Source organism: Struthio camelus, chromosome 1, assembly GCF_040807025.1.
Source record: "Struthio camelus isolate bStrCam1 chromosome 1, bStrCam1.hap1, whole genome shotgun sequence".
Taxonomy (NCBI): domain Eukaryota; kingdom Metazoa; phylum Chordata; class Aves; order Struthioniformes; family Struthionidae; genus Struthio; species Struthio camelus.
In genome coordinates, this window is record NC_090942.1 from 101113912 (window position 1) to 101140170 (window position 26259).

The following is a 26259-nucleotide window of genomic DNA, read 5'->3' on the forward strand; positions in this document are numbered from 1 at the left end:
TCTGTAAAATGCGGATATCAATCAACTGGGAAATCAGTGAGTCCAAAATGGTCAACTTCTTTTGTTCTAATGTCCAAATCTGCCTAAGTTCTCTGGATTTCTCTCTAAGACCTGTGGTCTGGGTGCAGAGGGAAGTGGGAAGAAAACACTTGTTCACAGTGAGGGCAACTGAGCACTGGAACAGGTTGCACAGAGAGGTTGTGGAGTCTCCATTGTTGGGAGATGCTCAAAAACAGACTGGACACAGTCAGTCCTGGATAACCTGCTTTAGTTGACCTTGCTGGGGCACGGGGGTTGGACCAGATGATCTCCAGAGGTCCTTTTCAACCCCAGCCCCTCGGTGATTCTGTCAAAACAGTTACCCTTCATAATTTACTTTGGCTTCCAGTCCAGCAAAGAAATCACACTATGCCTAGTTATAGGGCATAAAAATAAACTCCGTAATGTGAAAATCAATGCCGCAGACTGTGCAAGAGTCTTCAGCAGTTAAGATAATCTTTCAGGATTTCTGTATCTAAAACAACACAAAAACACACACTCTCTTGCCTGACCTGAAAGATCAAACTGAGTTGAATCCAAATTGAGCAAACTGATTCATAAACCTCAGTGTGCTTCTGCCAATAGCTTGGGTCACAAGAGGTTGCAGCATAGATTGGATTACATGAACAAAATCAAAGTCCTAAAGATAAAGTTCGTGTTAACACCAGAGTGATCAGTGTATGGATGCGCTGCTGAGAACGTAACGGCTGGCCTTGATCATCCCGTTTACCTGCAAGCTTTACTTTCTTTTGTTGCAGAGGAAAAGCCAAAAGAGCTGCCACAAAGTACTCTTCAAAAAACGTCAAGTGCAGAAACAGATTGCAACAGTGAGTGCTCCAGAAATGCAGAGTCAGAAGAAACTCATAGTATTACACCAGATATGCCAGCAGTGTCTGCATTTTTTAGCTTAGCTGCTCTGGCAGAAGTAGCAGCAATGGAAAACGTACACAGGTATGCTTTTTTCCCTTGCTGTCTAAATAGATTCTGCATGACCGCCAGCTTGTTAAAAGCATGTGAACTGCAAAATGTTTATTTTGGCCTGTGTTTTCTCTCCCACAGCTTTCTTTGAATTTTTATTTTATGCCACTAGCTTAGTAGTGTTTATAAATAAATTGATAATGCTTCTTGAGATCCTACGGATCGAGGTTTGTAATTATCAGATACCATTTGTCAGATAATAGCAGGTTTAAATAGCTACTGCTTGCTGATTTGTGTGTCTCTGTGGCCTGAGACTGTGGAGGGGCTTATTATAACTTCAGCAGAAATTTTTTGCCGAACATGACTGAATGAAGCAAGCTTGTTTTTTGCTCTTGTGCTTTTCTGTGCAGGAGACAAAGGATCTACAAAAAGTTATTGGGCAGAGCAATTCTGGGTGATGGAAAGTCACGTTAGTTTGGGCTGCTCCTTTTCATTACAGCAGAGGCTGTCCACACAGATAATGTGGAGGATGTGCAGGTTATTTGGGTCTGTTGGATCAGTTCAGCACAGTCAGATCCCACATCCTAGACCTCTGATGGGAGTATGCCAGTGATGCCAAGTCTGCCATGGTTCCTGCTTGGCACATATTGTTCTTTGATGCTGCAGCTTATTGGAGGTGAATCCCCATTTTTTTCTGCTGTGGAAAGTCAGTGGGGAAATACTGGGCCTGTTTGAGAACAAAATGGCCTCTGCAAATGGCATTTGACAGATTGCTGGCTACCTAAGAAATTCCATGAGGCAGCAGCTGAGGAAACCATTCACAACCTCATTTAACAGCTGATCTCATGACCCCCATTGGCCAAGCCAGTACTTATGGATCTGTTTATTCAGGCTGTGCATAAAGAATTGCAAGGCTTTTTATAGGCTCAGAGTTCTTTAAAAAAAAAAAAAAAAAAAGGGAAAGCAAAAAATCAGATGCACCCAGCCTGGCAGCTGTTCTCTGCAGAAGCTATTGTCTTGCTTAAGCAACAGTGTTTTGGGTGAGAAATGTTTTCACACTAAAGGCAGCATGGCCTTTCCTCCCAGCTTTGCAAAGCACCAATCCGTTATCAGGACAGCAAAAGTCTGAACTCATTTCTGTCTTCTTCTGTGGTCCGAAACAACAAAGTGAGACCTGGGGAAGTGCTGTGCTAAGTTCTGTTCTCCCTCACAACGTTGTGGTTTCATTGGTTTCTGCTGACGCTATGATTAGAATTGCACAGGAGAGGCAGGATTTGCTTGGTCCTGGTTTTTTCTTGTTTGTTTCTCTGAGAGTTCTTTATCCTTCTTTTCTCCCTGGTAAAGTGAGCCTGAGCTCATGTTTTACATAGCCTTTTGTTTGTTTTCTTCTTACTTGCTCCCAAGTTTTGCCATCTCACGATAACGTTACAGCAATGAAGCCACCTTCCATGAGACCTGAAAACACCAATCAGGCGAATATCTAACTACTGTTCCAAAGAAATTCCAGCTTCTAATCGCGTGAGGAAATGAAGTCAGGGGACACTTTCCTAGTAGAAGCTGAGCCAGATGTCTCTCGGAGACTTGGCAAATGGAAGTCAAAACACAAACCTCAGTTTGATGGGCTAGATGCTTCTCTAATTTCTGCTCTTTGTTGACTGTTTATTATCGTTTGTAAGTTGGTTCTTTATTCTGAAAATAGCTGGAAGTGAGCAGAAGGAAAGCATTAGAGGCTTACGTTATGCTTAATGTGTTTTTTCAGTGTTTGAATTTAATTATTAAATAATTTACAGATCCTTGAGGCATAGAAGACAAACTCCTTTCTGCTGTAATTAGAGCTTGACTGGAAGTGACAACATGGTTTTTCTTTGACTCTTTCTGTCTAGCTTTGCTTACCTAGCATATGCCCCGGTTAAGCACTGTGAGCCTGAGCTGCATTTTGTACTGAAACCACGTCATTGCACTCTAGTTGCGCAAAACACATTTGTACCTGACACTTGTGCTGAGGTATTAGCCCGACCAGAGTGGGGCAAAGTGCCTTTATGTAAATAAGAGGCAGACCCCCGTTTGCTTGCTGTATATGACACACCATATAACAAAAATAGAACCTGACTTGTGAGATTAGTTAACAGTCACTGATGGGCTTTGTGCGTGTATTTTAAAAGGCAAGCCGTAAAGGAGTTCTCCCAAGTTCGTCTGCATCAGTGATTGATGCTGATTTCTAGAAGCACGTAGTTCTGGTGCACATTATTTTTATGATCCCTTGTGCAGGCGGCCATGTGTAAATTAACACTGCTGTGGTAATGAAAGAGAGGTTGTGCTGGGCTGATGAAGTGTTAAGTCATGAAAGTTGGAGTAATCCCAACGTGGAACTCTGCTGATGGGTGTATTTCCATATGGCTTAAAGGTTGGCTGTTGACTCGCACTAAAGTGGCGTATCCCCCTTTGGGCACTTACCTTCTTTTGTCGCACACACACGAGCTGTACTCCCTGCTCTGAGAGCTAAAGCCCTTGCAAAATGAGCAACACCACTTACGTGCTCTTAATTTCCTCTTTGGCCATGCATTTTGGTTTACGCACTCAAAAACCATGAACGCTTGGTTTTGCTGGACTTTGGATTGTGTTGCAGGTTGTCCTCTGGATATTTTCTTACTGTTGCAGGAGTCCCTCTGAAAAGGTGTGCAAGTGGCACGTGGGCAGCTGTAGCAGCAGGAAATCATGGTGCTGTACTGTAGGATGTTAAACCACATCACATGCTGCTTTCCATCCTTTCCAGTCTTTGGTAAAAGCACCTCCCATACTCCAGATAATGATGGGTGGCTTTTCTTTTTTTCTTTTGCAGAAGTCAGAGGGCCACACCTCTCCCACATGACGGACAGCCAAACGAAATTTCTCAGGCTCCAGTGCTTATTTCCTGCGCTGACCAGTGAAGCTCCACTTTATTGTAAAACATTGTGCTTTACCTAATATCCTAGCCTTGTCTTTACCAAGGGAAGCTAGTCAGTCCATGTGATGGAAACTGTAGACTGCAAGCAAGTGCTTATTGCTCTGAGTGGCCCAGAATTCACTGGAAGCCAGACATTAGCAACTTGGGCCAGGTCCTCCAATCGGAACCCAGTATGTAGGAGGGTGATATTATTTGTCTATTAATGAGCAGAAGTGGAATGATCCCAGAGCTTGCTTTCTGTTGAAGGCTTTTGAACAGTAAATGGGTGGTTGATGTGAAAAAGGCTGCCTTTACTGTAGCTCACACAGCATCTCTTTTACCAACCAGAGAGTATGGCAACTAGTTTCGTATAATACCTAGTAATTCTAAATGAAAATGAAAAAAAAAAACCAACAACAACAAAAACACTGACGCACTGCACTAGTTATTATTAGATATTCTTAGTCATTTTTGTACATGAAGATTTAAGTTCTAAGATGGTTTATATTAATAGGTTATGCCTACGTTTATATTGTAGAATGAATTAAAAACCTGTTCCAGAGAACTCAAGGCAGCCTGGACAGATGTACCATTGTTAGCGGTGTTTGGGCAGCCATGTGGTCCAGATGTTCTGCACTTTTATATTTGCCACCGGAGTGGTAGAGTTTACTGGCAAAAATTCTGACAGGCTATGTTTGGGTTTTGTTTGTTTTTTAATTTAGCTTTGAGTAACCAGGATGATGTGCATTAGAAAAAGGAGTGGTGTATGGAAGAGAAAAATACTGCAGATGATTGACGTGTCTTTCATGCCTTGGAGGGTTCCTTTACTTTTGCATAGATATCTGAGCGACTTGGTGAAGCGTTCCTGTATACAAAAAGTACTGCAAATATGTTGTTCAGAAGTGACCTTAGTATTATTTCACCGTTCTGAAAAACCTAAAAACGTGACTTTTCAATATACATGTACACTGATACACGTACCTTTTACATTTTACAGACACTGGCATTGTTGTAGTTCTTATGCACAGTCTAAATTGGCTTCATAGATTGTATAAAGGGCCAATTACAGTTTGTGTTGGTAAAGTGCTAAGTTGTACGCAGATAAACTACGACTGAAGAATAATGTGTGACTGAATTCAGACTACCAAACAGAGATTCATCTGCCAGTTTCTGTCTCTGCTTATGTTGAATTTTTGTGTTTTGCTCTCATAAATACATCCCAAAAGCCAGGCCACGTGTATCACTTGGCCTGTTACCTTCACTCTCTTGACTTACACTATTGTATAACCAAGCATTGATTCCTACCAACAGATGCAAAATGATCGCTAGTAATTAATCTAAAGCTACAAATTCAACAGGGTACTTCTTCTATAGCACAAGATGTTTCCCTACTTTTTGCATTGTAGCACAACAATTTACCAAATTGGACTCCAGCAATAATTTTCTATTAGTCTTCGTCATACTGGCTGAACTTTTGATAGTATTAGGTTGAGTTTGAAGTTCTTTGAATTAAGTCTTTAAATGATGAGAGTTTACATCGTTCTATCAGGCATTCTTATTTATACTTGACTGAATTGATAATGTGTTTTGGGGTTATTTTGTAACTAATTTGATGTAATAGCCATATGGACAGTAACTCTATTAATGCTTGCTAGGTTTAGCCTTTCATTGTTGTAGTTAAGTGAAAGTCTTTGGTTCCTCGTTGGGAAATGATACGCAACATACCACACAAGTTGTAACAACGGCTGAAGGTTTGACAAAAGGCAGGTAGCTTGGGAAGTATCATTAAAACAGCACTATCAAAGATGCATATGTTGGAAGAAGGGAACAACAGCAGCAACAAAAGAACAACAAAATTTAAGAGCCAATGAGTCAGTGAAAAGGCTTCTTAAAAATTCAGGTAAATACACGACTAAGAGCCCCCTAGAATGCCATTGCAGCCTATGGCAGTATTTTTAATAAGATTTTATTAATGTTTTATAAGTTATTTTAACAAGACAGGAAAAACTTAAGACTTAAAGCTGTAGGTGGCTGTTGGAGTTTTGGACCACTTTATAATTAGCTGAAATCCAAATATGTTACAGTGCAGGCCGTTCACCTTGACAATGGTACTAACTTATTTCTCTAGAAACCTTTAGAGTAGATATATTTTTGTCAAAGCACCCCATCCTTCCTCAATTTAAATTTCAATATTGTTCCTGAAGATATTTCTGTATATTAATGGTACCTTTTTTAAAAGAAACAGAAAATTACTTTTTTCTATATGAATTAATATCTTACTTGATCTGCTTTTCCTTGACTTTCCCTTAGAGAGGGGGTAGGGTTGGGTCAGTTTACTGGATATGACTGTTTTCAGATACTTATAAACCTTTTTGTAGATATGCTTAATTTTTAAGCGATTAGGCACTGAGAGTAGCAGAAATCCTGCAAAGCTTTATAGTTCACTAGGCATTTGCCTTTATTGGTTCTCTGAGTGATGTCTTGATTTCAGTAGCTAGAATTTTCCCTGAATCTACTAGAAGGGGTATCAGTATTTTCAGGTAACAAAGTCTGTTAGCACAACAAAAATTTCAGACCAATATTTTACTGTATTGGGGTTGGGTTTATTTCCATGTTTGTTTTGTTTTAATTTTTATTCATTTCAGCTGCTTTCATTTTGGAAAATCATATTGCTATTGTGTGTACTTCAGTATACCAGCAAACACTGTTACCCATTAACACATGTCCACAAATGCCTCTAGAGAAGAAATTATTGCACCTTATGTATATCTCAAGCAAACCAAAATATGATGCTTTTCTGCTTTGTTTATTCTGAATATGTTGTATCATACTTTACTGAACCCATTTTAACTTAGCTAAAGCTATCAATATTTATGCATTTCACATTATTTTCTGGATCTGAACCTGTGTATAAATCTTTCTTTAAAAAAAAAAAGAAAAAAAAAGCAATTATCGTAGTCCTCTATGACTTATCCACGGGAGTGGGGAATCTTGTCTCAAGTGTAAAATGCAGTACTGTCCCAGTTTTCCTTAGCTTTTATTTATTTGGTGATCTTTGATATTTCATATATAATTTTGAGGTATGCAAAGTATATTATCGTAGCTGAAGCTACAGACCTAAGCAGCTGGGAGAAAATTACTGTAATGTCTTCGTAATTGTTCTAGTACTGTATACAAATATGGGAAATATGTTCTGCAAAACATTTGAGATGCAGATTCTTATCCCCGCAGTAGGTTATTTTCCAGATATTAGACCAAATCAATCAAAAACATCTATGGAGATTACTTACTGCTCTGATTATGGCAGTAATTACCCCTTGAATGTGCTGTGATTTCAGAAATAGAGTATATTTATTTAAGATGACTGAATGCTCTTTTATACTAATACAATATCCCAAAGTCATGAGCAAAAGACTTGTCAGTTTTGATTTATGTTTTATAGCATTGATGCATGACTTTTGAAATTAAAACGATAAGCATTGTTGTTGGAAAGGGGCACAGGAACAAGGGATTGATAGAAGCATATGAACTGGTGTTTAACTTCCATCTTTGGTCTTTTTTATTTGGGTGGATGCTACCTTTGTAGCACAAGGCTGAAGAGTACTCTGCAGTCTATTTTGTATCAAGTAGAAACCCAAGAGAGTTGTAACTCACATCAGAACGAGGGAATACGGTATAGCTTGGATGCCATCTTTTGGAGCGGGATATTCAGTTGAAGCAGTTTTAATTTTTACTGCCTGTTTAGCTACTGTACAGATACTGGAACAGACTGAAGGCAGCAGTTGTAGACGTGGGACAGCTAACAGAGGATAAAAGAAAGGAAAGCTGGCCTCGTTTCTCAGTATGGTGAAGTTGCAGCAACAAAGGGGAGCTAGGAAAAAAGATTATATATATATATATATATATGTGTGTGTGTGTATATATATATATGTATATATATGTGTGTGTGTGTGTGCGTGCGCGTGCATGTGTGTACGTTCTGCAAAAGAAAAATGTAGGAAAGATAAAAACATGATGGGTCTACATGAGAGTATAATGTGTGTTGATCTTTTGAGTGCACTCCCTTTTTTTGAATGCTGAGTCTAATATGGCTACCTCTCCTAAAAGACTACTTTAGTGAACTTCTATTTGCTTTCAGGCTTCATCGTGTAATCCTTTCAGCCATTGATACCATTTGTATATCACTATATACTTTCCAAGAGCAACATTTAGCAGGCAGCATAATGCTGAATGTACAGTGGTAGCCAAACTGTGTTGCTGGAGCGTTTTTGTTTAACCTCTGCCGTAGTCATATGGGCTGCAGGACATGGACCCACTAGCTCTAGTTGGTTCAGTGAGATTGTTTTTTCTAACAGCAGAAAATGTGGTGCTCATCAGGGGGTGGATGTCAGATGTTCCCTGTACTAATGCAGTAATCCAAATGCTGCTCTTGAAACTTACCCTGACGTTGACGTTTGCAGTCCTGATTTCCGAAGGAAACATAATTGTGCAGCTCGTGTGCTGTATACCATGCAGTCACCATTAGATGCTGTTTGTTTGCCATGCTCGTTTGCTAGATTGTAGAGTTCCTAGGTCTCTTTGCCATGTTTGTACTATTTGTGGCATTTCACTACCTTGTACATCTTGTGGGACTGTCACCTAAAGCTGCCAGAATGTTGAGTCATTTTCAGGACACCGAGAGCCGCGAACGAATGTTTTTAGGCTGTGAAAGCGTTATTTGCCTCCTCCCCTGAATCCCCCAATAAAAAGGCACAGTGAGGTTTATACTCTCACCTAAATACTATTGTACTATTATAGTCATGTCTATATTCAGTATCTCCTACTGAATTGAGAACTTTGAAGAAGTTTATAAGATGGATGTATATTTTATGTTCCCCAACTCATTCTTTTAAGGCAGAAATCTAGGAAGAACCGACTTCAGGTCTCAACTCAGCAACACACCTGAGCTTATGCCTAAGACGATCCTTATTTAAGGGTAACATTGCTGTTTGCGTTAGGACAGTGCAGGAGCCCTGATGATGGACCACTATGCTCTTAGAGTTAAGCTTGGGCTTGCATGACGTTCCTAACGGAGGTATATCATTTTGAACTAGGGCCTTCATTCACCTAGCATTTTCAAAACAAATGCATATAGCTTAACATTTGCTGCATTCTTCCAAAGAGTTATCTTCTAGTTTCTGGGTCTTGACTGTTACCAAATACCAGCAGACCCGCACTGTACTCCACTAGAAATCACGCATTTGCTGTCATAGTGCGCAGGCAAAGTAACCAGGCTTCCAAATGCAATGGTCTCATCTACTCTTCTGACCTGTACAAACGAAACGCAATTTCCCCCCACACACTGCTATACTTCGGTCAGTGGTTGGGGCTTTAAAGATGACAAAAGCAAGAGAGAGATGTATGTATCTGTGTGTGTACATGTATGTATACATATGCATAAACACACACCCCAGAGTGCTGTGATTTGCAGCGTTCTCTGTACATAAGTGTTCCCATGTTCAGTCATAAAACATGAGGTTCCTCAGACCATAGTTTTCAAACTTTCTTGGTAGATTTCATTTTCTTCCCTTCACAGCACACCATAACACGTGTTTTTCAAAAATGGCTAAACAAAATACAAATCCTGCTGACTTAGATGCTAGGAAAACCTTTCTCAGCAGTACTCTCTTTGAATAACCAGTCTCCGTTGGCAATTTTTAACATAAATGATTTGCTATAATCTCTTTTCCTAGGGCCCAATCCTTCAACTTTATTTCTTGCACATAATTCCACTCAATTTTGACCCAGTATTTGGCTTTATTCTGTTTAAAGCTTGGTGTAAACATGCCTTACAACAGTTTATCTCCATCAATGGTATAACAGAGCTACTGCCTTCTTAGGTGTGTGTAGTTAAGGTCAATAAGCACATTTATAAAATGTCATTTTTTTTCCTTCAAAATTCTCTATCTAATTTGATATTTTTAAGTGCACATGTTAAGTCATGTGTATAACATGCTAAAGTACATTAAACTGTGATCATGAAACTGAATAAAATATTTAATAAAATATTTGAAATATTTGAAAAGGACCTTCAAACAGATTTCTTTTATGTTCAATCTATTTTGGTTATCTAGTGTGTGCTTGTAAATAGTTTCCCATTTAAAACTAATGATTGCAAATAAATACTATTAAAATGGAGCTTTTTTGATACTTCACCTGCTTTACCATCGAATGATTGTTGAACATACCGCTGAGTTAATAGTATTTGCAGAATTTGTTTTTAGCTAGAGTATGAAATTGTTGGCTTTTTTTTTACTTAAAAAAACAAGCTTATTTCTACCTGAAAATGGAAGATGCCAAAAAAAGAGATGGATCCTCAGAACTGTGAGCTGTACTTTCCTGTCAAATCATCCACTCAACCGCTAGATGATGGATATAAAAATACTACATATTTTGCAACAAACATATGTCCATTTGTTCTTGCTTAGACATGTCTAAAATGAGAGCTTCCATTTTATTCTTAAAAACTCCTGAGCCTGGTTCAGTACTGTTGAAAGTGTTGGAAAAGTCCTCAGATACATGCAAGTGCCACAGAATTCATTGAAGCTAGAAACTGTGGGACAGAGAAAGCCAGGAGTCATGTAGTGAGGCTGAAGGAGGAAAAACTTGCCTTTTCTCCTGAGCTCCCCTGGAAAGGCACAAGGAGGTTTCCACTTCATGGTTCTGGATTTTATCTTCTTTGCGCAATTGGAAAGCTCATTTACAGCCCACATGAGTATAACTGAAATCATCTTGCATAATGAAGCTCTTGCTACATTTTCATTCTTCGGAAGCTAAAAGGATTTATTTAGAAATGGATTCTCTTTTAGAAATAAGCAGCAAGCACCATCAGTATTTACACTTAAAGATTCCCACTGTTTTGGAACCTCGTTTAAGCTAGGACCCTGTTCAGCCCCTGTATTTTACCCTCTAACTGAGGCTTGAAAATTAGGCTGTTGGGATCTTGTCTTTTACTGTCCTTGGATGCATGAAACTTCCCTTGATTGCCTTGTATTTTTCTGATCACAGAAGACTTGGGCGCAGACTTCATGAAACCAGTAGAAATTTGTTGTGCACATGGGAGCAGAGCTGCTGTCTCTGAGTCAAAAGTAGCACAAGGGAAGGAAGCCTTTAGATTTGGGGGTTTTTGTTTTTTTTTAAACGATACGCCCTTTACTCAGGGAAGAAGAAACGTACGCGATCTTGCACTGCCTTGGCTAGATGTGCAGTAGTTTCTCTGCAAAGAAGGCTAGAAATGGAATGGCTTCAGCATTAAAGGCCATGTAAAGTCAGACTTGGGGAAGGGAGAGGAAACTCTGATTTACTGAGTAAAAAAAGCTAGAAAGAAATCTTTTTACAAAATATATTTTCTCTCAGTATAATATGCCCAGTCAGGGGCATTGAAGGCACTATTCCATTTCTGTGATTACCAAATCACCTTAAAACATAGTCATCTTCATTACTCAAACTCCCATCTTTTTTTTGTCTGCTCTCATTTTGTTCTTCCAGCAAAACAGCTGCATATTCAGCTAACTCCCAGCGCATCTAGATCTTTTTGGTTACCTAGCCCTCACTCACGTTGCTTCTTTCAGGACATAGGGCGGAAAGGTGTCGTCCTCCCAAAGCACCGAACTTCTGCCAGGCATTCCAACATTTTCCCATTGATTCCAGTTATTGAGTTCTTCTGTTATTCATTGCTTTTTTTTTTTTTTAACATGCAGCTAATCCCTTTTTCAAACAGACTTTTTTTTTTTTTACAGTGTGAAAACTTTAAGTGAGATGCAAAGTTTGTTTGCGCGTTCCATAACCGAGTTATAGCCCATAGGACTGTCAGTTCCTCAGTAGGACACTAGCACTTTGTAACAAAATATGAGATACATTTCTATATTTGCTGCAAAGTTCTGTTTTGTTTTGTTTTCAAAAATAAAACCTGTAAGATACAACGCCTACCATCTATTCAGTGTGAAGTTCTTTTTGTGGACGGTTCTTGGCACAGAGACTGTAAAAAATCAAATCCTAATGCAGTAGTTTTTGAAATATACTCTAGATTTCCACTCAACTTCCTTGGTTAGTTACTTTCTGATGGAAGACATGTAAGATTTTCAGCAGAGGTAAACTAGCATAGCATGCAGCTGCCTCTGCTGCAGCTGAAAATCCAGCCCATATAAATTGATACTAGCAATTTATTCCATACTTCAACCTTTTTGTCAGACCTCGAAACAAAGAGGAACCAGTTGAAATAGACCCGACTATCATACCTGTTAAGTTGGAATATCAAGCTCAACACTGAAGTGTAGTTTCCTGAACGCAAACACCTAATATTTTAAGCCACTATCTAGCATTTTTTCGGTTCATTTTGATACATTAGTGTTTGGGTATGGAGAAGAAACATCCAGAGTCTCAAGTGCGTTTTTTATGGTTTGTGTTTGATTGGTTTCCCTAGGCCAAGACACCTTGGGGATCAAGAAGGAAGAGGTTTCACAGGCACTTGTTCCCTTTTTCAGATGAAAAACATACAGTAAAGCGCTGATTACATTCACTCCATCTGCAGTTAAGTCTTCTCATGCTGAAGGAAAACCAGAATATCTGCATGGGTTGCAGGAAAATGTCTTACGGGTTTTCTCATTCCCCTCTGTGTTGGGAAATCCTTCAGGGGTGCAGTCAGCAAAGTGGCTCTCACATACTTCACTTACGCCCTGTGCCATAGCATGAGTGGAAAGGAAAAAAGGACGTGGCCTGAACTGATCTGTCTTGTAAAAGTCAGTTTCTAGAAAAATCTGAACAGTGCCTGGCTGCTGGCAATCAGAACTGAGTGTCTCTCCTGGAGAGATGAATAGGTTATGTTCAGCATGTTGCATCATCAGGACTCATTTAATAAGACCGAAAAATGCAGCTATCTCACTTCACATAGCTCCGTGATTGCGTAGTTGGAAGTCCCAAAGAAAATGGTGGTAGTGCTCACATGTGCTCAGCAGCATGCCCAGCATCTCTACATATTGGCCTAAGGGTTTTCACACATTCATCTCTAAAGTTTTTCTGTTCGTTCTGGGTCTCTTAAATTCTCCACCCCAGTGTTTTTGATGGAGATCTGTGGGTTTCATCTTTTTTGAAATGCTCCTTGGTGGAGGGGAGGAGATAAAACGTGGCTAAGATCTGCGTTATTAGGTACATTATCTGGGGGTGATTTGCTTCCTGTTCACCATCTCCGCACCCATAGCGGAAGCGTGGGAGGCACAAGCTGTCTCCGCAGGCGTTTGATAAAGCAGTGTGGAAGCACTTGGCGGGGCCTTCCCAGCTGTGGGCAGCCCTGCACCGCTCGGGAGAGCACCACACTCCTGACCTCCTGCGCGAGACGACCTGCTCTAATGCGGGCTGAGGTGGTCACATCGCACCTCCTGGCCCTTGGGAACTTTATTTCTAAAAGTGCCGATTTGGCCCTTGAGATGTGCAATCACATGAAGGCAGAATCGATTGCATACTATTAAGGGCAAGGCTGCTGAAGGCAATTCCGGTTTTCTGATGTCATTGCCTCTTGTTGTTCTTAAGCTTCATCTGCCACTAACTTTCTTGCTCTTCCCTCTTCTGGCCTGACCCCAGAGCATTAACTTTTTTTTTGGCAGACTTCTGATACGTAGCACAAACCAGAAATAGGAACTGAGGGAGAAGGACTTCCTTTATGTTCAGTAATAAAGCAAAACAATTTGAGCTTCCTTTTCCTTGGTATGAGATAGTTTCTATTAAGCTGTCTAAAATACCAAGGAACAAACACGAACATGATTTTTAGTTCACTGGTTTATTTCTGTAATAATTTTAGTGTCTTAGTTTAAATTCTGATTAATAGTGCCTGGTAAAATGCTCGCTATGAGACGGCTAGTGTAGCCATCAAACAACATCCAATTAAAAAAAAAAGGAGGAGAAGAAAAAAATTGAGCACTCAGAAGGAGAAGTCTTTTTGATCTAAAAGAAATGTTTTGAGTGTATCTTAGTGTTAGATGCTATCTATACTGGCCCACTAAAGGCTTTCTAATCACGGCAGACTGTCAGGCTCAAGTCAGATCTCTGAGAAACAATTACCTGCTCTCTGAGCCTGGTGTGGGGTCACTTAGTATCTAGTCAACTTTTATAGTTAGGATTGGTGGCTTATTCATATCAAGTTTTCCTACGGTGAAAAAAAATGGATTCTTAGATGTTTTTGAGACTAAGATTCTTGAAATTATATTGTTACTGGAGGTCTTAAAACTAAGCAGCATGTTGCCGGGAGTTTTGAGGTCCAGTATCTCAGATATCACCCTCACAATGTTTATTATAATGGAATTTCTATTCTAATTGGGGCCCTCTAAATACTACTGTCATATCACTGTTGAATATTAAAACATCTTACCATCTTCCAGGAGTCGAAGAGAATTCAGAAGTCTGATATTCTCCATCGGTCATTTAAGACATTTAAGACATCCGTAATGTAAGACATTTATTTTTAGCATTGGCGTACAGAAATACTGGCTCTTGGAATGCCACTAAATCTTTCAGCAGTGCTAGCTCCGGGCTATGTACGTTATGGTGAACCTGGGACCTTGAGTCTGTAATTTTCAGTCTTGCAAAACTGATGACATTGGTGACAGCTTCAGATGAGCTAAGCTATACATACAGAAGAGGCTTGGGCTGCCTTGATTCAGAAGGCATACAGAAGGTCGTTGCCATTAGCATAGATAAGGAGATTCACTGCGTGTCTCCTTCTGACAAACGGATGGTCTCCTGTTACGTTCCTAAGTGTTCTGTCCAGTTTGGTCTTTGTTGGCTCAATCAAACACCCCTTCTTTCCTGTGGGCAAACCTTGCAGGAACACTGAATTATGCAGTTTGTCCTAACGCAGCGCCCTGGCAGAGAAGGCTTTTCTGCCAAGAGTTTGCCTCACCAGAGCCCAGCCCCATGAGCCTCCCAGCCTCTCAGGGCAGCGAAATGTTTCTGTGCTACAACAGCTGTACTCATGCAGCTGAGTTGTCTTCTTGCCTGCAGCTGCTCTGACAAATGTATTTGTCAAAACAAAATGAAACAGACCTAGCTGGAAGCTAGACGGAAAAGTCAGACCCTCAGGAGCCTCCAGGTTTCAGGAGGCAGTAGTTTGAGGGCCACAGGTGTAACGTATCTTCACTGACCTCAGCTATGTAAATTGTTTCTGGAGATGACAGGTTACTGCAACCAAACCAGTTTTGGAGACCAGTGTTTTCTGGGAGAAGGCAGAAAAATTACCGTTGCAGCAGATGGATCTTCTCATTGTCTTCAAGAGGTTCCAATTTCAAGAGTGAGATTTGCCAACCAATCTAAAAAAAGATGAGAAATTGAAATTCTAGTGTATGGTTTGGAATGGATGCAATGTTTTGCTCCAGTGACTGTAGCAATAATTTTTCAGTCGGAAGTAATATGTGAGCTGCTAGAGGTGTGATGCATTTTTAAACCACCCTGTTAGCTTCTAGATGACAGACATATTTGGTACATGGCAAAAATGTCACTAGTAAATGCTTCCATCTATGTACTTTATAAATAATATCAAGTGTTGAGCATTATTTTAATCAGTACTTAAGCAAATTCTTCCTGCTGTGTTTCAAGAAAATATACTGTGCTTGGCTGGTACAAGGCGTACTTTTACCCTGGAAAGTAATGGATGGAAGCATTCAGTATGTGAGCGTTTAATTTTGGTATATAATTTTTTTCAAAGTTTCTTTACTTCAAAGTTTCTTTACTTGAAGACAGTAACTAGCTGAATTAACTCTGGAGTCTTTTAAAGTGAAGAGTACTACTATTAAGTAGTTATCTCATGCAGAAATCCACACCAGTGAAAGAGCATCTCAGAAATGAAGGCTTTCTGAGATATGCCTTACGGAAATGCTAGACCTCATAAGATGTATCTGATCTTACTATCTCAGACCTATGAGCCGGGCTTTCTGTTGGCAGGTGTCAGCACAGGTTCACAGTCCTGTTGTGTTGACTTACATGAGGGAAAACAAAAACAAAAACAAAAAAGAGCCTGTGGGTTAAAGATAAGGTGTATTTAAAGTAAAGACAGCTGTATTTAAAACTGATTTCTTTCACTGAGTCCGACACGTTGTCACTGGCACCATGTGCTCTAGCCAGAGGGAGTCTGGGATTGCTGTGGTGGAAAGCTCTATTGCTGCGCTTGTTGGCCTTAGCGGTTACTGCTCGTTGGTTCTCTGCAATTGAGCATTGTTGCTCATCACTGCCTGTGGAGATGGTCACGGGTTCCTAGATTTGTCTCTATTCTATTGTAGTAATATTTAGTATAATAGTATCATCCACTGACACGTGCGGCAGTCCAATTATAGATTTATGGCAGCAAAGTGATAACCAGCAATTGCAGAGCGCGTCCAAGCGTGCCATGTTGCGGTGGCCGAGTACAGCTACTGCTTCTGTCAGAGGGCAGTGTGATTTTTATGATGGCAGCATTGGTGAGCCCGAGTGAATCACATGGACAGACCTTGGTGTGCTCAGTTACTGCAGGAACGCGCAAGAAAAAGTCTGTCCTTAAGTCACTAACTACTTTGCTTAGACCAGACTCTGTGGACAGAAGAAATAACAGGATGTTCATAAAATATCCTCATAAAAGTGAAGCAGAATTTTACTCACTGACATCCAGAGGAACGTAACAACAGGATCCATTCGGTCTTTTATGCCACTTATATATAAATTGCATGGAATGCACAATCTTTACTGACATGAGTTCTGAGCGGCGACTCTACTCACTCAGCATACACTGTGCTCTTGGTCATTTACAAAGGAGTGAGGGAAAAAATAGTCACTTTTTATAGGTTCTGTGACTACCAGATGGCAAAACGTACCTGAAATAACTTGGCCATCAAGGAGATGGGAGAACAATAATCTCCCGATTAACTGTAGGGCTGCATCCTTATTGCAGCATTTTCAAACAGAAAACATATCCAGCTGCATTTTTAAAATAACTAATTTGTGAGTGCTGTGCAAGTGATATGGGTGAGAACTGTGAAAAGACAGTAATTTAAAAGAGCCAACGTAGAAACAGTATTTTCATATTCACAGAATTTGTTAATCTGCAACCTTTAAAAAAAAAGAAAGAAAAAAAAAAAAAGTGTGCGCTATCCCACCATGGAAATAGTGGTTGCCTAGCTGACAACTAAGGGTTGCCATTTCAAAGCATCTTTAATACTGAGATAAAAATATACTCTTAAGTCAAAATTTCTGGGATTCTTTTGACAAAGCAGAAAATATTCAAAGTGCTTTGCAGGATCAGTAATTTTGGGGGAGTGGGGGAATTTTTTATTGTGTTTTGATAAAAAGCAGAAATGCAGTTAGATTAACAATGTCCAAACAAATCGAAAATGGTGGATGGCAATTTTTAGATACCACGTGTTGTCTCAGACCTAACCGGAGTCCTACGGCAACGCTGGCCTGTAACACTTGGCAGCGCTTGTGGTGGATGTGAAGGCATGTGCGGAATATGCAGCTGCTGCAGGGGTCAAATCACAGTCCTGGAAATCACAGCAGTCAAAACTGCATTGCCATCAAAATAGAAGTGGTGTAAAAGCTATTTTAAAAAAGATCTGTATTGTTTTTTGTCGTTTTTGTCAGATCTGCGATCCGACTGAAAGCTGTTTTTGATAGACACACTTTCAATAGACATACATTTGATAGGAAAAATCTTGTAGACATAATGCATGGTTTTGTTTCATGTTATGGGAAGTTGGGAATGCCAAGCTTTGGTTACAAATGTCTCATCTTCCTTTTCAATCATCTTACCTTTTCTGTCATCTTTTCCTCAAGTGGCTAAAAACTTGATTGACATCAATGGCAAAACTCCCACTGATTTTCAGGGGGGTAGGATCTGTCCCAAACCTTCCTGAGTTATTTCACAGCTCCAGGAAATCTACGAAGTGGATTTTTAATCGGTAGTATTTGGAAAATAATTTCCCCAACCATAGCTGAACATAAAATGTAGCTTCTCCAAAAATATAAGCACAAAGAGGTGAGACCCTCCATTAACAGATCCTCCATTACAGCAGTAAAGCTCTGCTCCCTGCACCCTTCCTCCACCCCTGCTTTTTGTAGAAAAGCTCAAGTCATGCCAGTGTCAGGAACCTAGCAGTTTTTTGGAATATGATAAATCCTTTCCTCCTCCTAACAGTGTATTATTGAAAATAAGCAACTTGGAAAATATTTTGAAATAGTATTCTGACTTTTTTCTTCTCTATTTTAACTTCAGCACTGTAGATTAGACATATGATGTTTGTGTCAACTCATACTAAGCCTAAACTTGCAAAATGAAACTGTTATCACATTTTCAAATTTATTTCTTGGAGGGGAAAAAAATTCCAAACAATTAAGTTTACTTTCTCCATAATAGCTGAAGAAATCTTTACATCAAATGAACATAATTCTGGCTTTTCCATTCATCTTATTCGTACACTCTCAGTTAGGTCAACAGGTCTGTACAGGGGAAGTTTGCAGGGTCAGGACCACATTTAAGTGCAGGGACATTACTTTCACTCTAGAGCCCTAAGCATCCAGCGCCCTGAGCCATCAGCAAGGCTTGTCAGCTTGTGCTCTCGTCATCGGTAAGCACCATACAGCTATTTCCGCACTGTGTGGTCATCAGTGGAATTAGGTTCATTTGTCCTAGTTTGAGAGAGGTAATTGAGTGCTAATCTTTGGATCCGGTGATTTTTTTGCCCCACTTGCTGTGCACCGATTTAAAGCAGTGTAAAAAGTTTAAATGGTGGAAAATTCAGCATCAGGAGTGACCGCTGTTGAAATTGAATTGATTGAATCAGGATTGATTGAATCAGGATTCCACCTACGGAGTATGAGTAGAGCTGAGAAACACCCATTAAAGAAAACCTGCAGGATTCAAACACTGAATAAGTAGCTAACCCCTTTCTTACAAGTAAGATCTGTTAATTTGGTCAGTAAAATGTTTCTCGTCTTTCTATATCTTTCATCTAATTCTGCTTGGAAGCTGCCTTCGTGGCGTTGCGTGAAAGGTAGAAGCTTTGCTTGTGTCTGGAAAGCAGATTCTCTGTGGTTGTAAGTCGCTATGGTCTAAGGTTGAAACCATGTTTAAATTTGATTTCAACCAGAATTTAAAATATGAACAAGTAACTATTAGTGTAGAAGTAAAGTTGTTGAACATCCACATTCACATCCACAGCCTGGATGTGAATACCAAATGGTGGTGAATTTAGAAGTGATGCTTATTCAGGCAGCTGACTGGCTAGAGCAGCAACAGATACTTGCAGTTGTAGTCTCCAGCCACAGCCTTGAATTACTGTTGCTGTCTCAAGGCTTTGTGCACATGGAGTTATTGCTGATGCAGACATTTTTATTCTGAAATAAGAGCCACTAGACATTGATTGAATCAAGAAATATTAGATCAGAAATGATGCCACTGACTTTCCTAATTAAATGCATCTTTTTTCATCCACGTAAAATTTATAAATCAAAAAAAAAAAAAGAATTAAAAGAATCCAGTGCACAGGCAAGCCTACAGAAAAGGCCAGCGTTTACATAAATCCAATTCCATGTATACCACCATGGTTTCTATGGTGAAGGCAGATTAGCAAGCTGTTTAATTTAACTGTTCGGTTCAGAAGTGATAAACAAATAGATTCCCACAGCCGTTCGCAGATGAGCGTGGCAGCCTGTGCTGTTGGTGGTATTTATTGTTTTCCTTTCATTCTCTGTAAGTTGATTGCTATTAATATCATCATATTAATTCCTCACCATCAACCAGCTGAGAGAAACTCTGCATGTGAGGTCAGCTTTGGGGAATTGTATTGTAGTCACCAGATATCACAAATCTTCATAATAATGTTGATATTTACTAAGAATGTTTCATCTTGAGGTTTGTGAGTGTCTGTTTAAAATATCCCTGGGTCTTAACTTGATTTTTTTTTTCAAGCAGAGTAATGTTTGACGTGAAACGTGAATCAGGTAAAAATAACTACTGTTGTAATGTGGGAGCTGTGCAAGCTATGGGCAAAACACAGCTACAAAATATTTAAAAGAGTCAGTGATCCTTGGGAATGCTTTTTTCCTTGCTCATTGTCAACTGGCCAACGGATTGGTCAGTGTTTTTCAAGAATGCAAAATGTTGAACGAAAGCTTTTCATGGCTGCTTTTGAAATGCTATAGTGATAATTTTTCTGCATTCTTCTTGGTTTGCTGCTCCCCAATATGTTTTTTTTTTTTTTTTTTTTTTTGGACAGGACTGCAAATGTAGACAGGCTTGTGATGGTTTGTGAAGGCGTAAACTGATTCTTAATAGGATATCTAAAGAGCATGTGTGTGTTACCGGACTAACAGCAGGCTGAGGTAGAAAACTGAGCAGCCAGTCAAGATGTTAAACACATCCCAGATTGTGACAGGATATGATTTTGGCAGCGTTTACCTGGCATAGAGTCACGGGGCTGAAAGAGACTTGGAGAGTCAGCTAGAGTGTTTTTGTGCCCCAAGGCAGGATAAGCTGTACTCATCGCATACCTGACAGATGGTTATTGAACCTGTCCTTAAAAGCCTTTAGTAGTGCAGACTTAACCATTTCCCCATGCAGTTTATTCCAGTGCTTTATTATCTTTACATTACAAGGATGATTGATTTCCCCGATGCCTAAGTACACCATTTTAGAATATAGGGAAAAAAACACTGTGTCCTCAGAAGTTGTTAGATAGACAAGTATTTTTTGGTTGTTTTTATAAATACAGTCTTAATAATAATGATTAGATAAACTCTGAGATGAGATTTTTTCAAAGCCCGGGTTTATCACTAGCCATATGACTTCTCCATGCCTTTGAAAAATCTCTTCCTTTGAATAGTTTGTCAGGCTGACAGCTAATAGCCATACCAGAGAGGTTCAAAGCAACCTTTCTTCTGTTGCTGTGTTTTCTATCTAGCACCTAGCTGTGTTTTCTATCTAGCAGTTGCCTTTAATTTTTTTATAGAGTTCTGACAGTAAGAGAAAACCTGCCAGCTTTTTCCTCAGTACCCTTTTACACACACTACGAGTCAGTCTTTAAAGCCATACTGTGAGACTGAAACCAAACAAGGAAAACATCAATTTCCTTTGGCAGCGCCTGTGACCAGCGGTGCTGAGCTGCTAGTGAACTCACGGGCACCGGCTTGCTTGACAGCTACCCTCTCCCAGCTGCCTTCAGGCTTTGAAAGGGGAGTTTTACTGGATGTCCTCTGAGGGGCTGCCCCAGCCGTAGTGTCTCCTGCGCTCGCAGCGAGGTCCCTGTCTCGTGTCTGATCCTGCTCGCCCTGTGGGACACGTGGGAAACGCTGCCTGCGATGGTGTCAGCAGGGCAGGGACGAGGACCTGCATGGGTCTCTAAAACAGATAATTTTTGCTTTGGGCTGGAGACCCACAGCCACAACAGTGATGCTCCCTCCCATTCCAAAGCCAAGACTAGTGGAACAATTTTGCAATACTTAAAGGACTAACCGAGCAAGTCTAGTATCTTAGCAAGACCCGTGTGTATCATTGCAGGCCAGCAAAGCCTCTTCTGTGCTAATACGGCACTCCAAAAGCTAGGGCAGGGCACAAGGCGTAACCTCACAATCCCATTGCTCTTGTGGCAGGCAGCGTCGGACACCTTCTGCACCATCTGGTAGCCCCTCGTCTGCCCAAGGCTGGCAAACCCTTCGAGAAATAGCAGTGGAGTCACCTCAGAGCTGGCCTTGCTGATACTTGTGCTGGCATGTGAAGTAAATGAGTGATGGCTCTGGCTGCAAGGCCCTCTTCTGCACTGCTCCATGTGGCCCTACAGTCCTGGGCACTGATAGCCAGGGATAAGTAGCATCAGGGACAGGACTCCGTATCGAAGGGCTGAAATAAGTAAAACCCTAGATGGGACCCAAAGCAGAGGCCCCGTGCATCTGCAGCTCCTGGCTCCTGCTGGGCTCCTGCAGCTACTCACTCCAGGCTATTGACATCTGGCCCAGAGTTACAGGCATGGATATTCCAAGGGGTATAGATGGGTGAGAGACCGGAGTCTATTTAATACCACTGAAAGCCTTTGAAAAATCCCGATCCAGCTGTAGAGCTGCCAAAGGCTGGCATTTTAAGGGCAGTATTTCTACAGACAGCCTTCTGCAATAGCTGGCAATCTCAAGAGTGCTAAGAAAAATAATATATTAGCTAAAAAGAAAACAGATGCAGCAGTGCAGTTCCCAAAGTGTAATTTCCTCAACAACCTTTTGAGTCAGATAAATAACATTATAAAAGGTGTGTGGAAGGAGTTAACTGATTTTCACTAAGCCCAGTAAAATCCTGGAAGGGATGGTTTAGCACTAGGAACTTTTGGCTCCCAGTTTCACATACAATCTATGAAATCATGGTGGATGCTATCAGACTTTATTTTAGTTGGAAATTAAGCAGCATGTTCAGCAGTCTCTGGCTTTCAGCATCCGTGTAATCTTCAGTGATGCCTAGAGAAGGCAAAGTGTTTTCCTTTCTATTTCACAGTTTCTCTCCTGCCTCTAATCCCTCATACTCCCACTAATTTCCTAACTCCTGCTCAGCCCTAGCAACCCTACCTAGGATAAACAAAAATAAATTGCAGTGGAGGCAAAAAAGACAAAAAGGGCTGCAATTTGCAGCAGAAGATCAACCTGAGCGTGACTTCCAAATTACACCCTTCTCCCCAAGACTCAAAAAACCCACAACAGCTAGTAAAGGTGAAACTTTAATTCGAGTTGATTTTATATCCAATTTAAGCACTTCTGCCTTAAGATTTGTCTTTTTTTCCTCCCTGTCACAGTGGTGTGCCTCTCATGTTTTCCTTGCTGTTGAGTATCAGCACATGCTTTGAGTCCCATAACAGGAATTACTAATAGAATTGAAAAATAACACCAATCCTGTGAGCTTTGCAGGCACAGAAGTGTTACCAAAGTGACAAAAGAACAGAGGCATTTGCGTTCTCTTGTACTTGCACATGCATCTGAGTAGCACACAGTATAAAGTAAGGTCCAAGGATGTGAATAACATGAGGTAATTCTCTGTGGTGGCGTAGGAACTGAGGTCACTGAGTTTTAAACAGTGCCCATTCACAGCGGTTTTCCCTGTAGAGGCAGAAAGAATTTAAATCTTGCACCGTACAGGGAAGCTTCTAGCTTTTGTGTGTGCAACTTTGCTACAGTACTTACCTGTATGCTCAGTATAGACACCCAGCTGTGACAGAGAGGATAACCTGCCTCTTTAAGATTATTATTTTATAGTGACTTCAGAAGCATTGACGTTTTCTGGCTCTACTGTTTTGTAAGCAGAGGCAGAGGCAACTGCTGAATTCCAGAAGGGATATGTTTGCCTGGCCTAGCGCTAATTTTATTGATAGGTATGCTTGTAAGTACAGCCCATCCCTCATTCTGGAATACTGCAAATACATCTTGTTCCATCAGGATGTCTTTCTTTAAAAATGCATATTTTAAGTTACCCTATCAACAAGTCGGACTTGTTATGGGAAAAGGTTCATTTATTGCCACACTGTTATCGATGGATGCTTGTGTTATACTCAAAAGATGGCTTCTGTGTTGTATGCTCCTGGTCAGATGTCGGTGCTTGTATTTGAGGTTGTTTCTGTGCAGCAGCAAGTGCCAGGCAGAGGTCCCAGGGGAACAGAGCGGTCCCTCTTGCCAGTAGACGTGTGCCAAGTCACTTGGGCCCATTCGTGACTTGGCACGTGCTGCAAGGGAACGTTGCAGGCTGTGGGGGATACCTGGTCGAGGGTGAAAACATAGCAAAAGCCAAAAACATCTGTTCCCCGCTCCCCCTTCCCATCTCGGAGTAGGAGATTTCCTGCACAAGGGGGAAAAAGGAGGGGGAGAAGAAATCTCAGCAGTCCTTAGGTACCTACTGCTGACTTTTTCCATCAGAGGTGGCTCTAGCAAAGGGTGCTCGCTGTGTGTGGGCAGCATGTCCTTGCCAGCGGCCAAGCAGTAGTTGTCTCTCTGCCAGAGACCCCCTGCAGCTCCAGGCCCTACACAAGACCTGAGTGGCACAGGTCTCTGGCCAGCTCTGTGGTTCACTGGCAGTCCTACAAGTAAATTCAGGCTGCAAGCTGAGACTCCTGTGCTTGCCCTGATAGCACTGCTGTATTTCAGGACTTTCCTGGATCTGAGCCACTTACAAGTTGTACTTCATGTAAATCTGGCTCCCTGCTGCTATGGAGGTGCATAAAGTAGAGCAATTAAGTATCAGGATGTCATCACTGATTTGGGAAGAGCCTTATATAAACACTTCGGGCAGGGAGTGTGTTAAGCGACAAATACTTCATGAACAAAAATGATTTAGCTCTTCATGAGCAGCAAAGCCTGGAAAGGGTTGTGCTGAGAGCAGAATCACACCACTTACGAAAGGGGCTTTGTCCCTCGGTTGCTGTTTTTAATAGAAAATCCCATCAGAAGTGTTGCTTCCTGTTTACCCGTGTATGCTCATGCTTTGTCTTTGTGACTAGACCCCAGCATCCAAACAGCAAGTGGACTAGAGACAGATGGCACAAAAAGGCACCCCTGGGCTTGCCAGGTCCCACCTATTTCCCCAGCAAGCAGCTGAGCACCCTTTTGCATTCCCTGCTCGGCAGCTTGGGCTTGCGCCTCAGGTGGTGTCAGCTGGCAGCGCTGAGCTGCCACCCTGGTGTCAGCAGTGGAGGCTGAAATACTCCAGCTGAATATCTGGCCCAAACCGTGTTAAAAGCATTTCTTCAAATAGAAAGTTGGTTTTAATTATTCACAAGCCTTCATAATTAGTAGCCCTCAGAACACTGACTGTGGGAGAGGGAAGGGTTATGCCCTAAAAATACAATATGACTGATGCTGCGTGAAGGACTGCTGTTTTTGGTGTGGGTATTGCATTTTCCTTAGAAAAAAAGTAGCCCTTTTGACATGGTTGGAAGAATGTGGGTTTTTTTTTTTTGACAGGGGAAGCACTTTGAATCTAAAAATATACTTTTAGATTAAACAACAAAACTCTGCATGCACATACAGACTAGATCTTCATAATGCAGTCAGGCTTTGACAGTGTTTTGCAGCATTATTGCTATTTATAATCAACAATTACTAACACTATAATCAAGTAAACTTAGTGGTAGCAATTACAGCAACATAAATAGCAATCCAGATGACTAAAGGCATTGCTGTCAGTGTGGATGGCAACTATAGCATTAGAAATAAATATCCAGGGAAGATATCGGAAGCTGATATGTGAGCTTGGGTCTGCTAGTCTTTTATATACCATTTTTAATATACTTCCTGAAATGAAGCTTCGGAAAGGTACACTGCCTCTTTAAAATTAGTCTAGGAACTACAGGTAGTTCACATTATTTTTAAAATAATAAATCTCTATATATATCTATATTAAAATATATATGTATACGTAAGTTGGCTAGCCTACCTTATGGAAAGGCTGCAGCTAAACTGAGTCTGAGCTAATATTGTATTACCATGGTCTTCTGTTTTGTAGATAGCCCTTCCTTATTAGATGAGGTTCTGTTCTTGCTCCACAGAAGGTGCCTGTGTATATAACTCCTTTGTATTGCTTTCTGCAGAGTCCCTTATATATTTCTTACTACTAATGCTGTGTAGAAAAGGAAATCCAGAGATTTTACTACTGATAATTAACAATATAATGGCCATTAGCAAAATAAAGATTTAGTTGTTTGGGAAACAGATTATTTATATTGTGTATGGTTTATTGCCTGATAACTTGTTTGGTGACTGGATATTCTTCTCCTTCTCCTGGTCCTTTTCTGCTTTTTCCAGCTATGGTGTTTACTCCTCACTTTGATTATCTAGCAGGCAATAAAGTATATTGTATGTTTTGAAGCCAAGTGGTGTGCTTCTTACTTATCCATTTGGGGGGATTAAATGTCAGTGGAAGGCCAAAGGGGCCTAAAGTCACAGCTGCTCCTTAGTATGGGAAGAGCTTTCCAGCTGCTGTCACCTCTCCAGCAGCGAGGAGCTTTTTGACAAGCCAAGGCTGAAGCACCCGAGACGAAAATCTGGTGTTTCCTACAGAAAAGGAAGGAGCATTAGAAAGGGACAACTGCGACCCTGGGCAGTCATATGCCTGCTTCCCGACCATCTCTGAGGCCGTGAAGAAACCATACGGACAGAGCTAATTATGTCAAGTCTACTGGTTTCACACAACACCCTTTCTTATGGCTGCCACAAACCCACCATGCGCAGCGGTGGCAGTAGCCGGTACCATCACTGCCCCCGGCAGCTCTTCGGGAGGACTCGTGCCCCAGCAGGGCTGCGCCGGGGGTGGGGGGGGGGGGCTCGGACAGGACAGGGCAGAGCAGGAGCGTTTAGACGGACACCGC

The 26259-nt window shown here is 40.9% G+C and overlaps 1 protein-coding gene across 31 annotated transcripts in view; it reads left to right on the top strand.

Annotated features, from left to right (window-relative positions):
• BBX (BBX high mobility group box domain containing) overlaps window positions 1-25759 on the top strand; it is a 159826-nt gene extending 134067 nt beyond the window's left edge. For all 31 annotated transcript variants that reach the window (XM_068907914.1, XM_068907770.1, XM_068907990.1 and 28 more), the window contains 2 exons: window positions 798-990; window positions 3797-25759. In XM_068907914.1, the coding sequence (XP_068764015.1) occupies window positions 798-990; window positions 3797-3884 (281 nt within the window). In that variant the 3' untranslated portion in view covers window positions 3885-25759. The remainder of the gene's footprint in view (window positions 1-797; window positions 991-3796) is intronic.
• Window positions 25760-26259: the final 500 nt, after the last annotated feature.